Source organism: Anas platyrhynchos, chromosome 3 (assembly GCF_047663525.1).
Source record: "Anas platyrhynchos isolate ZD024472 breed Pekin duck chromosome 3, IASCAAS_PekinDuck_T2T, whole genome shotgun sequence".
Taxonomy (NCBI): domain Eukaryota; kingdom Metazoa; phylum Chordata; class Aves; order Anseriformes; family Anatidae; genus Anas; species Anas platyrhynchos.
This window is the reverse complement of record NC_092589.1, coordinates 77331730-77344718: the sequence shown is the minus strand read 5'-3', so window position 1 is coordinate 77344718 and position 12989 is coordinate 77331730. Positions and strand designations below refer to the sequence as shown.

Genomic DNA, 12989 nt, shown 5'->3' with positions numbered 1-12989 from the left:
ACAACACATTAATAGCTTTGAAGTTCAAAACTGTTTTTGTGGAAAATGACGGGATTGGCATTGGGTTTGCTCCTATGTGACTGAATAACACTTCAAATTGATGTAATTTGTTGTCGCCTTAACACAAAAATAGGAATATCTATTATTAGCACAGCAAATCAGAAGGACAGAGAGGAGGTCAGTGGCAGGAAAAGCCAAGTGCTGTCAATCTCCACTTTCACAGCAGCTGAATAAAAATGCACAAGCAAGGGAAGGGGGAAACAACACCTATTAATTATTTTTTAAGTCTATAAAAAATATTTCTGCTAATGCTTTATTACTTATTTCACCAGGCACTACCACCATGGTTGCCCTTAACTTAAATTAGTCAATAAAACTGGAGGAAAATACCTAGTGGAAAAAAGGGAAGAATTTATAGGAATGGCATAACAACATTCTTTTCACTTAAAAAGCAATTTTTTTATTTTCATTTATATATTACTTTATGATTTTGGATAGTGTTAAATTAACATATAGAAATGTACTATATGGCTGTTTTGTAGAAAACAGCTTTGAGATGACCTGAGAAGATCTAAAGGTGTATACAGAAAATTGCTTAAACCACAGACTACCTACCTCCAATCTAACTTCTGCTATCAGCCACAAAAACTATCTGAAAAATCTCTAAACACATGTTACAATGACTGAAACAGCATTTTCTTACAATATCATGATAAATTATTAAGTCACAAAACAGATTCAGGACATGTGAAATAAACTGCAGTTATTATGTACTTGTGAGTTTCATCTGCACTACACTCAAATTACCTGTGTCCAAACTATTATAACATTAAATGCTTTTATCTAGCTATACAGGAGGAAAAAAATATTTAGATAATCTATAAACTACGAAAGTTCCTAAAAATTATAGAGAATCAACTGGACTTGAAAAAAAACATGTAACTGTGTTCTGATTTATATCAATGCATAAAACACTTCTAAATAAACAAAAAATGAAAATAAATCAGTAAGCAAACTTACAATTAATAAATCACAAGAAAAAAAAAAAGATAAGATGTCATGGGATGAAATATTCTGGAACAGAATGTGACAGTGAAAAAAACCACCAGCAACTCAAGAACACTTTATTATATCATTTATATTTAGCCTACAATACTGAAACACTGAGAGGCCAACTTAACAGAAACTATCTGATAAAAATGAATGTCATCCTCTAAAGCATAGCTTGATCAGTTAAAATATATTTTATGTGAACAGAAGGGACCTCTTAATTTAGTGGTAAAAGTACTCGGCTGCAAAAAATATCTTTCTATTTCTAAACACTTTAAAAGAATTGCTGATGTCAGGTAAGTAGAAATAGCAAATATTTATCCTCACATCAGGGAAGGATTACAGACCCAGAACAGGTTACAGATTTTTTTTTAAAATGCATTTTATACCTGATAAGCTTTGTGACTGATGCCATATACTAATGGATTTGCTCTCATCCGTACATAAAGATAAGTGTAACTTATCCACTTTACTGCTTCTTCCACATTAGTTACTGTTCCAAGAGCAATCTGAAAATAGGAAAAGAGACAAAATTAAATGTATATATTACAGCTGAATGTAAATATTTGGCTGAAAACATACTGAATTCAGTGCATTAGCATTAAAGATAGTGTCAGTATGTTTCCAACATGAATTATATTAAAAAAAAAGCATAGAACAGTATCTTGAACCATTTATACATCTGTATCTTATGAACATCTAATAACAGTAGATACTAGCCCACATGATCTTTTCTACTGCTTATGATATTTATAATTAAAAGAGAATACTGAGCTAGATTATTACAGAGAAGAAAAAAAAATTGTAATTCTTGAGTGAATACGATCAGGGTAATTTAAAGAAGAACAACTTTAAAAAAATCCTACAGTTAAAACATTAACTTTCATACGAATGTAAACACTTTCTGGTCCTAACCCAAATCATACTGACAGTCTTCAGGATTTTCATCATCATACCCCTATTTGGCCATATGTTTATATACAGTTCCTAAAAAAGTCTGTTCCTTTTGTATCTGGCAGGTCAAACATACAGGTACCTGCTACTTCTTTTGTTATATCAAAACATAACAAAATTGAATAGGTAATACACAAATATATTTATGTATTTTTCAAGGCCAAATCAGGAATATGAGAACAGTTTTTTATTCAATAACTTCTTTTGATAATTCTGTAGTTGTTTTATCATCATATTTCTTATGACAGACATTTTTACGTGAGAATCTTAGCTCTATTTTCTGTTAGTTACATTAAGAATAAGCTATTTAGTGCTTATTCCATTTCTCCTGATTTTAGCAGGAGAATTTAATATTTATTGTATGCTCCATTAAAAATATATTTTGGTCGTGGCTTGTTCTGTAAAACATGAAAAATCCCTCTTGCTGAAATTTTGTGATCCATTATTATTATATATATATTTTAATGATATTTTTCTTTTGTTGGTTTTTGGATTTCATGTAAACATTGCTCTTGACTTGGAAAACTAAAAACTTTATGCAACTATAAGTGATTTCATATGTATGTTCAGATCAAAACACCTAGACCTCAATAATAATATAGATACTTTTTAAAATAATGTAACTACATTACATTACATATAATACTTACATACAAATATCAAAAATAGTAATGAAAACTCAGTTAAAATAACTTAAAACCTTGTTGATTTCAATGACTTGGGAGTCACTGAAAGCTTGTCACACATTTCTGAAGTGTTGTTTTGTTCAACACCATAAGAAGGTCAGGGAAAGACCCATTCTGTTGTTTTTCTAATTAGATAGCTACATAATGCACTGAAGTAACTGAAAAAGACATTATTAAACATCCAGCTTTTCATAACTACCACAGGGAGGACATCTAATATAGCCTACACATTATTAGTTAGATTGCTACCTAGGTTAATTTCAGCATTTGATTTCTTTCCATGATTCAAATATCTTTCAGTGCACAACTTGAAATAGCATAACAACATTGTACAATAGCAACAGTTTCTGTCAAACAACCGCTTTCACAAACAGGAAAAGATAAAATTCTCATTATAGAAGATGGGGAAACCTGACAATTCAAAAAATATATTTTTCCCTCATTTCTTCAAATATCTTCTTTTATTATTTACAAATTAACTATTTACACAGTTAAAAGTAAAAATGAGAAAAAAATGATTACAAAATGCTGCTGGGTTTCAGATAAGCACTGAAATATAATACTGCACTTTTCTTCCTCCCCCAACTTTAAAAAACAGTTACTGAATACCATGCTGAGAGGAAAACAATAGTCTACTTATAAATATTTGCTGCCATCTAGCGTTCAAGTAAAGCTTTTGTGGACTATTTGAAAGTGTGTACCTTTGTTAAAACTGTATGATAGGGAAGTAATCTTAATGTAAACGCACACAAGTAACTTCAATATAAATGATTTAAAAAACTGGGAGACCTCTTAAGTTCTAAGATATTTAGTATTTGTAAAATCAATAAATGGATAAGTTGATTCTTTGTTAAAGAAAATAAAAAAGTTCTTAATTTTCCATCATTACCTAAACCATACAGTAGGTATGAAGTTATACACAAAACAATCAATGAACAGAAATACTTTCTACTTTGAATTTGTATGGTTTGATTGCACTAGTTATCACAAAACTTTGTTTGCAAACGGTTGTCACGAATGAGGTCGCTGGTCTCATGAAGGTCAGGACAGTTCCCAGGACCCCGGACACCTGGGGAACAAAACTTCTGCTCCCCTAAGCCTACACCTTGTATCACATTCAGATTAGCCATTTAGTCACTCAACTCCTTAGCAGTGTTTTTGGAAAGGCTTTGAAAGAATCCTGTGTCTCTCTTCTGATAACCAAATAGCTGCCCACTCTATTACCTTCAGATTGCACCAGGACAGGTAGGCTTTTACTTGAGGAACACAAAAAATAGATTAGGAGGTTTGGTCCACCCTAAACAAGGCACCACCTTATCCTCCTGACTTCATAACAAAATCATAAATAAATGCAAGGAAATAAATAAATAAATAAATAATAAATAAATAAATGCATAAATAAATGCATCCCCTGAGGAAGGTACTGTCCAGCATTGCAATCCCTCTCCTGTTTCTAGCTCTTTAGGGAAAGGCTAGTCCCAGAAACAAGCTGGGGTCCAGCTGTGGATGTCAGGGAGGGCTTTATCAGGTGGAAACAATTAGGGAAGGAATGGTGACCTGCACTGTATGAGCTATTGATGATAGTTCCCAGATAAGTTAAAGTTTATGGTCTAATTAAACCACATCCCCTGCATCTTATCTTTCTTCCTGTATTTCCAAAAAAATACAGCTGTAGGTATTTTCTGTTTGCCAGCTGGTCAACTGACCCAGGACTCTCTCCTCTCAACTAAGCACCCTAACCACTTTTTTTTTTCCTTCCATTATGCCTAGTGCATGCACTGGTAGAAAAGGAAGAAGGTATCTCCATGCCTACACTGAGAATCACTGACAATTTACTCCTCTTCTGCTCATTTTTAGAAGAAAAAACAAGCAACGCAGACACACAAAAAAAGAAAAACCCAAACCCAAACCCAAAACAAATCCACAGGAAAGAATTCTCAGATAGAGACGCTGAAGTACATGTTCAAAGTACTACTTTGGTGTCAACTCAGTGAAGTTGGGTGTACTTCATCTTTTCCCACTACCTCAGAGTAGTTTCCTAGGAATAAATATAACGGTCCTTTGAGGTCAGCATTCTGTCTCTGAGATTGCCCTTCACCATCTGCTGTTAGTTAATAAGAAGCAAGCACCATATAAATTTCTCTCAAATTCTTAAACTACTGCATTTCAAGGTCTTCACTTAAAGTGCATCTAATAGCTTTCAGTGGATTTTTAGTCAATGTTTGTATAGTTTTTGAACTACACTACCTTTTACACAACTTCCTGCAGGAAGGAGTTACACGGCCTAACTGCACCCTTTTGCATTTTCTGAACCCGTCATCTCAGCAAATATTTCCTGGTTCTTGTCCCAGGAAAAGTCCAATCAAAAAGTACAAAACTCCATCACATCATATCCCATTTGTTTTTGTTCTTGTCTGAACTGTGGAGGTATGCCTGTGTTATTTTTCCACATACGCTATCTAGTCCTTTGTCCAACAATTCTGTGAAGATGTCCCGCTTTTACAGAATTAATTTTGAAAGGTGAATTTAAAAAAATATATATTTTTTCCCAACATTACCCAAATTTTCTTTCCTGCACCATATAAGGAGGTATACAATTCAAGGCTCTGGATTTCACTTTGTGATTGTGTGGCTAGGATTACATATTGCGTTGTACCAGCTGAACCATTGCCTCATTCTTAGCTGCTACCCATTTTTGGCAAGAGACCTGATCTACATAAAAGCAACTTCATATGCTTTTGAAAGCATGGAGCCTTTCCATATTTCCAACTGCTGCCTTCATTTTACTAGTTTTTCTCTCAGCTATTGATCTGCCTATAATAAATTAAGAATTTAAAGAATTCAAGCAGTGCTTCTGGCCTTTATTTGGTTTCTCTTTACAATTACAGCATGAGCATTTGGTGCAATTGGATTTCCTAAATGGTTTGTAACAAAAAACAGACTTCTTCCTAAATGTGTCATATTTTTATATACCAGTGCAGATTTGCTGGTGGTAATAAGAGGCTCTATTATGGCAAAGATGCCAGTGAGCATCTTCTTACTGTCTACACTTCTGTAACGAATCTGTCAACAACATAAAATTAGTCTTCCTATAGTGCTATTGTTACTGTCAAATGGACAGTGTCTATAAAATATTACCCAAACTAATGTGCTTCCTGTGACTATCTACTGATCAATATGATTGCGTATTTTTTAAATGTATTTACTGTTTCATAATGTTGCACACTAGGGAATAGTTATCTCCAACTAAATCAGAATGATTTCCAAAACACCTGTCCTTTTCAGGGGATTGCGATAATTTGGATCAAATCATCATATATATAATTTTAAGCTGATACTGAATAAAAAGAAATGAAGTTACTTTCAAAACCAACAAACAAACAAAACCAAAACAAACAAACAAACAAAAAAACAACCCTAACATAAAAAGTCATTGCATCACTCATATCAAACGACAAAACAAAGTTTCATGCACTTTTTACTCTAATGCTTTTTGGCATTTTTCATTGCTTTTTACTGACAAGAATTTACCACAGCAATCAACAAAATTCTGCTTGCATCTTTCCCTGCTTTAAACTGCACTGCAGCCACAGGAGCTGCACTAATTTAAAGCCACTACTGTTTTCAGATAACACTACTATTGCATGAAGTCTGAAAACAAACAGTTGATCTTCAAAGAAGTACAGAATATAGGATTGCTTCTCCTTTACAACTGTGGCTTAGACAATAATAAAATAATCATCTATACTATTTTATTCTGGCATCTAACCATAACAGTTTATTTTTTATCAGTTTTATATATTTATGTATTTACATTTCATACAGGAGTATTTGTTATTTCTGAAACCCAAAATTTAATTTTCTGTCTATACCAGTTGGTCAGTTTTATATACTTTTCTCCAAAATCCCCAAATCCTGTGGTAAAACTGCTGTAGTTGTAAGTAATTTTTATTATATTGCACACCATATATTTTCTATGTATCTTTAGATAAATTTAGATGGATACTCACTATGAAACTATTTTTTCCTTTTTCACTTCTACTATTTTGACAGGACAGGAGGATTAACTTCTTTAGGCTACATCTTTAATGTAACCAAAATATTTCTGCAGTGTGTACTAGCACTATTTTTCAGAGTACTACTGCATTTGATGGATGGACCATTTAGTGGATGAGGAATTGGCTGGATGGTAGCACTGAAAGAGTTGTGGTCAATGGCTCAATGTCCAGGTGGAGACCAGTGATGAGTGGTCCCAGGGGCAGGAATTGGGACTGTTATTATTTGACATCTGCGTCAGTAACATGGACAGTAGGATTGAGTGCAGCCCTAGCAAGTCTGCAGATGACACCAAGCTGTGTGGCATGGTTGGCATTCTGGAAGGAAGGGGTGCCATCAAGAGGGACCTGGACAGGCTTGAGGGGTGGGCATTTACAAACTTCATGAGGTTCAACAAGGCCAAGTGCAAGGTCCTGCACCTGGGTCAGGGCAATACCAAGCACAAATACAGGCTGGGTGGAGAATGGATTGAGAGCAGCCTTGACGAGAAGGACCTGGGAGGTGCTGGTTAATGAAAAACTCAACATGAGCTAGCAATGTGCTCTTGCAGCCCAGAACGCCAACCACAAACATCCTGAGCTGCATCAAAAGAATTTTGGTCAGCAGGTCAAAGGAGGTGATTCTTTCCCATTACTCTGCTCTTGTGAGACCCCACCTGGAGTACTGTGTTCAACTCTGGGGTCCCCAACATAAGGACATGGACCTGTTACAGTGGGTCCAGATGGCCATGAGGATGATCAAAGGACACATGAAGAGAGGCTGAGAGTTGGGGTTCATCCTGGAAAAGGCCGCTTTGGGGACACTTTATAGTGGCCTTCCAATACTTAAAGAGTACCCACAAGAAAGATGGGGACTCTTTGTCAGGGAGTGTAGTTACATATATTACAAGGAGTAATGGTTTTAAACTAAAAGAGGGCAGATTAGATAAAAGAAAGACATTCTTCATTATGAGGCACTGGAAAAGGTTCCTCCCAGGATGTGTTCAAGATCAGGTTGGGTGGGGCATTGAGTAACCTGGTCTGGTGGCAGGTGTCCCTGCCCGTGGCAAGGGGGTTGGAACTGGATGGGCTTTAAGGTCCCTTCCAGCCCAAACCATTCTATGATTTAATTTATTTTTTTCTTCTGCATAGAAAGTTTAATGAATGTAAATTCACTTGCACTCTAAGAAAAACAAACAAATAAACAAATAAACAACAACAACAAAGAATACACAAACAAACAAAAAAAAAACCAACAACTTTCCTTAAGTTGCCATACAACAGTCCCCTGTGATTTCTGGAATTGCCAGAAGATTTCTGCATTTTGGAACTACAGCTCAAATTAGAGGAGCAACCTGTTAAAACCACCCTCCCTTCTTCCCTCTCCAGAATATCATATGCTGGAAATGAATAGCTAATATCTTATACTGTCTTAATGAAGCATTACCAGCTGAGAGGAAACAGTGTACTCGGCTCTGGTGAGGCCGCACCTCGAGTACTGTGTTCAGTTCTGGGCCCCTCGCTACAAGAAGGACATCGAGGTGCTTGAGCGGGTCCAGAAAAGGGCGACTAAGCTGGTGAGGGGCCTGGAGAACAAGTCCTACGAGGAGCGGCTGAGGGAGCTGGGCTTGTTCAGCCTGGAGAAGAGGAGGTTCAGGGACGACCTTATTGCTCTTTACAGATACCTTAAAGGAGGCTGTAGTGAGGTGGGGGTTGGCCTGTTCTCCCATGTGCCTGGTGACAGGACGAAGGGGAATGGGCTTAAGTTGCGCCAGGGGAGTTTTAGGTTAGATGTTAGGAAGAACTTCTTTACTGAAAGGGTTGTTAGACACTGGAACAGGCTGCCCAGGGAAGTGGTGGAGTCACCATCCCTGGAGGTCTTTAAAAGATGTTTAGATGTAGAGCTTAGGGATATGGTTTAGTGGGGACTGTTAGTGTTAGGTCAGAGGTTGGACTCGATGATCTTGAGGTCTCTTCCAACCTAGAACTTCTGTGATTCTGTGAGTGCTGAAACTCGAGTTTCAAGTCAAATCTTCTTTTTCTCAAATGCAATCACATCATATAAACACTATCTTCACCACATTAGAAAGTAGACTTCTTTTATCTCCACTACTCCTAAAAGGAGGGCTGTTCCAGATCACAGTGCAATTCATTCTTCTTCCAATATTGGCCAAAATTATGTTTTTTCTTTCTTGTAGCTCTAGTTCCCAGCTAGTGAGAGAGCTTTTGTACTTCCTTGGAAGCTTTCTTTTGCTAAACTAAATAAACAAAATGTTTTAAAGTATATCAATACGGTCTTTTCTGCACGCAGACACGCAGCAAACAAACAAACAAACCCTTAGCTTTTCTGCTGGAGCTCTGTGGAAGAAATACAAGAGATTCAATACATATTTCAGTTAGGCACATTAGCACATCCACATAACTTCTAGTCAATTTGGAGCAACACACAACATGCCTGAAAAAACAGCAGTGTACAGCTATGCCATCTGTTTTTTTACTATAAGTCAATCATAGAGATCTACACTGACCCACTTCTCAAAAGGTTCTTATTGCAAATTGTTTTTGTAATTCTACACTGACCTGACAGGTGGGAGGAACTAGAGTTCCGCCACCAAAATAAAATAAAAATAATAATACTAAAAAAAAAAGAAAAAGAAAAAAACCACAGAACATAAGTTCTTTGTTGTGAAGAAAATATTCAACTCTTTATTCCTTCATCAGAAAGTATGTGAAGTCCACTGAAAAGCTCTTTCCTTGACTTATGTTACGTATTTGTCCTCTGTTTAGAACTCTGTTTCATTCTGAATACCTTCAATATGGGCATGCAAGATATGATTCTAACACAAATGGGAATTTTTCATTTTGTAACAAGAATCTTGCACCATACATGCTGCAGTTAAGAGATTTCCCAGAAAAAAAAGGACTTGTCAAAGTGATCACATCTTTTTCAACTGTTATATCCAGAGCTGAAATATTTTTCAAATACTTTTGACTTTTGAAGTTCGAATACTGCACGCCTTACTGAATTGTACAGACTATCAGCAGAAGTTACTCTATTAAGGTAGTATGCTCTCTGAACAAGAAGTTTTGACTAACTTTCAGATAGAGGTAAAGGAAAAAGTATTCTAAATAATAAGAAATACATTTGTTTATAGCTCATCATAGGTAATAGATTAGATTCTATTCTGTTTTTCCAAATTTCTGTTTTCATTAAGGTACAACACAAGCTGTATGTGTCGAACCACATTTGTTTTACTTAACTGGAGGAACTAAAGAGTAAGAAGCATGTTTAAAGTTAGGTACTTTAAATACTTCGGAGAGAGAGAATAAAGAATATAATAATAATAACAACAACAACAACCACCACCAAACAAACAAAAACACAACAACAACAAACAACAACAACAAAATGTCCTCTAGGAATGCACCTTGTGTCTCACTCACTAAAGAGGAAGCCTAGATCTGAAGGTATTTTATGACTTAGGACCAAACCTATCCCTGCTGATTTTTAGGGTGCTGAAAAGTGCAAGCAATCCTGGCTTTCACAACCAACTGTAGGACTTAAGCTATTTTTATTAATGTGATGAAGAGGGTTGGGAAAATTGCAAATGGCTCTTTCTCCTCACATTTGGATCCCATGTGCTGGGAGAGTTTAATTTCTCTCTCCCTGACTGTACTCAGACCACTTCAGAAACTTGAGTTAAAGAGGAATAGCTGTAAGGAAATATTTGCATCAGAGCTAAACCTTATTTGAGTTCTGATGTGTGACAGAACTTGGACATAGGGAGAATACTTGAACAGAGAATTTTCCTATTAACAGGAACTGAATCAATAACTTACAAGAAACCTTAAAAGTTTTTTAAAGGTGAATTATCAAACTTAGTCATTTTTAAAGAAGAATCAAGGGATGAATCTTGACATTCTAAAAGGTCACCGCATCCATTTCTGTTCCCTTCCAGAATTTCCTTTTAAAATTATTATTCATGATTGAATAACTGAAATGCTGAAATAACTTTAAAGTGATGATAAGGCAGAAAAAATACCAAAATATACTAGAATTATATAGACAAAACAGAACAAGCATCTTAAAACAGCAAGACCATCACTAATAGACCAAACAAATTTTACATCTTTAAGAATCATAATCACTGAAATGTCACTGGACATTTCAGTCTAGCTGAACTCCTTTACTTTCATTGAAGAAACCATAAGTGAGTTTGTAAAACTACATTCTTTTCTTCAGTTAAGCATGCTTAAATTTCTGAAGGCTCCTTTTAAAGAAGTGTGTGTGCTTAGCTTTTGAATAGTTTTAATATAATGGAGGTCAGTACTCTCAGTCTAAGCACAAATCTTTACATCTTCGGATGTGTTTTCTTTGAACCTGAAGTAAACTGAGAACTTGCAATTTATAATAAAGCAGTTGTGAAACTGAGAAACTGTGAAAGTGAGACCAAAGAGAAGAGTGTAAGCCAAGTACATTATTCTCCTTGTATATTGTGGTCAACCAAATGAAGTGAGTTTATTTATATAAAGATATGCTTTAATTTCTTGAAGATTTCAATTTGAAGTTATGCAGAATACTTACTGCTTAAATTCTAATAAGGCACTTCTGATTAAATGTAAATGCTAGGTGTTTCTACAGCTTTATCTTAATGATATTTGACCCTCCACACAAGTTATCTATTACCTTTTGTATAAGGCCTGCAATATTTTCATGTCTAACAGTTCGTTCCTCTTTAAAATATACACTTAAAGACTCACAGTAATATATGAAAATTCCATTTTAGATATTTCATGTGTGAAAATAATGTATTTTTTTTTAAATAATATTATTGCTGTTAGAGTTGCTAGTTGTGCTAAATAATTCAAAAGTTACCTCTGCATTTAGGTTGTCTGCAAGACTTTCAAGAAACTGGCTTTCAATTGGATTCTGCTGAGTAAGAAGAGTCAGGTAATGACTGAGTTTATCATGAGTTGTAATAATGATGCCTTCTCCGAATTTGTCAAACTGAGGCCGTCCAGCTCGACCAAATATCTGCATGACATCTAGAATTCCAAGGTCAACAAAGGAGCCTCTTTTTGCAGCATATATTTGTGTTCCCTGGTTGAGGAAAAGTTAATAAAAATTAACATAAACATACATGAATATAATCCTGATGAGCTGAATACTGAAATTAGGCAAATACAGCATGATTTCAGAAGTGTACTTTAACTAATCCTCTCATAATCTTTGATATATTTAAATCTTTACTATACAAACTAGACTCCCACTGGTGAGAATCAGTTTAATGAGATATAAATAACATTTCAAGTCAATCAGACATTTCCCCTCCAGCCCCCAAACCCACAATAAAGATCTTGCTATCTGTGCTTCTTTACAGTTTTCTTTTAAGACAGATAACCATGTGCAGAGTATATCATCTCTTACCTTAATAACAACAGCATGAGCAGGAAGATTGACACCCCAGGCAAGTGTAGCTGTACAAACTAAGACTTTGATATGTCCATTAGAAAACAAGTTTTCAACCAAACTTCTGTCTTGCCGCAGCATTCCTGCATGATGAATGCTAAATCCATCTGGAAACAGCTCACGTAACTGCTTATTTCTGGATCTCTGTACCTAGAATAGACAAGCATAAAAATTAAATTCACTTCCAATTACAGTACAAGAAGCCCTGTATTAAAAAAAAAAAAAAAAAAAAGGAAGAAAAAAAATTATTATGAATCATATGAAAGGAACTATTTCTATTAATGTCAAGCTTTTTCTCAGCACCAATAGCTCACAATTTGCTATAAATTAATTTGAATTTTATTCTTACTTTCCAAAGAATATATACTTAATTGTTCAAAAGAATACTATTTAAAAAATAGAGCTTCATGTAGAACCGAGACCCAGATTTAGGGATAACCAGCATGAACACTGAAAATAGACAATTCATGTACTTCTTTTATTTAAAATAAACTCTTTCAGACTATGCAAGCAGCTAGAACAGGCTTAAGTAGCAGGCCACAAACCATACTTAACATTACGAAAGGGATACCCTTCCCACCTCCAGCCATTGCATCATCTTGGCACAGTGTGGATTAAGAAGTTCACACTATGTAACCAAACAGTTCACCTACCCCTCATTTTCACATTTACATCCTCCCATGCACAGGAGGCTGGGATCTCAGTTAGCAAAAATCACAGGTCTTCCAAACTCTCTCCAAGTAAGATCCCCATAAGAATGTCTCCCTTATTTCTGGGTGCTAGCTTTGCCATGCT

The 12989-nt window shown here is 35.3% G+C and overlaps 1 protein-coding gene across 4 annotated transcripts in view; it reads right to left on the bottom strand.

The window, feature by feature from the left end:
- ASCC3 (activating signal cointegrator 1 complex subunit 3) overlaps positions 1-12989 on the bottom strand; it is a 274883-nt gene that overhangs the window by 90781 nt on the left and 171113 nt on the right. For all 4 annotated transcript variants that reach the window (XM_038176559.1, XM_038176561.1, XM_072036159.1 and 1 more), the window contains exons 15-17: positions 12153-12344; positions 11601-11825; positions 1440-1559 (exon numbers count right to left, since the gene is read on the bottom strand). In XM_038176559.1, the coding sequence (XP_038032487.1) occupies positions 1440-1559; positions 11601-11825; positions 12153-12344 (537 nt within the window). The remainder of the gene's footprint in view (positions 1-1439; positions 1560-11600; positions 11826-12152; positions 12345-12989) is intronic.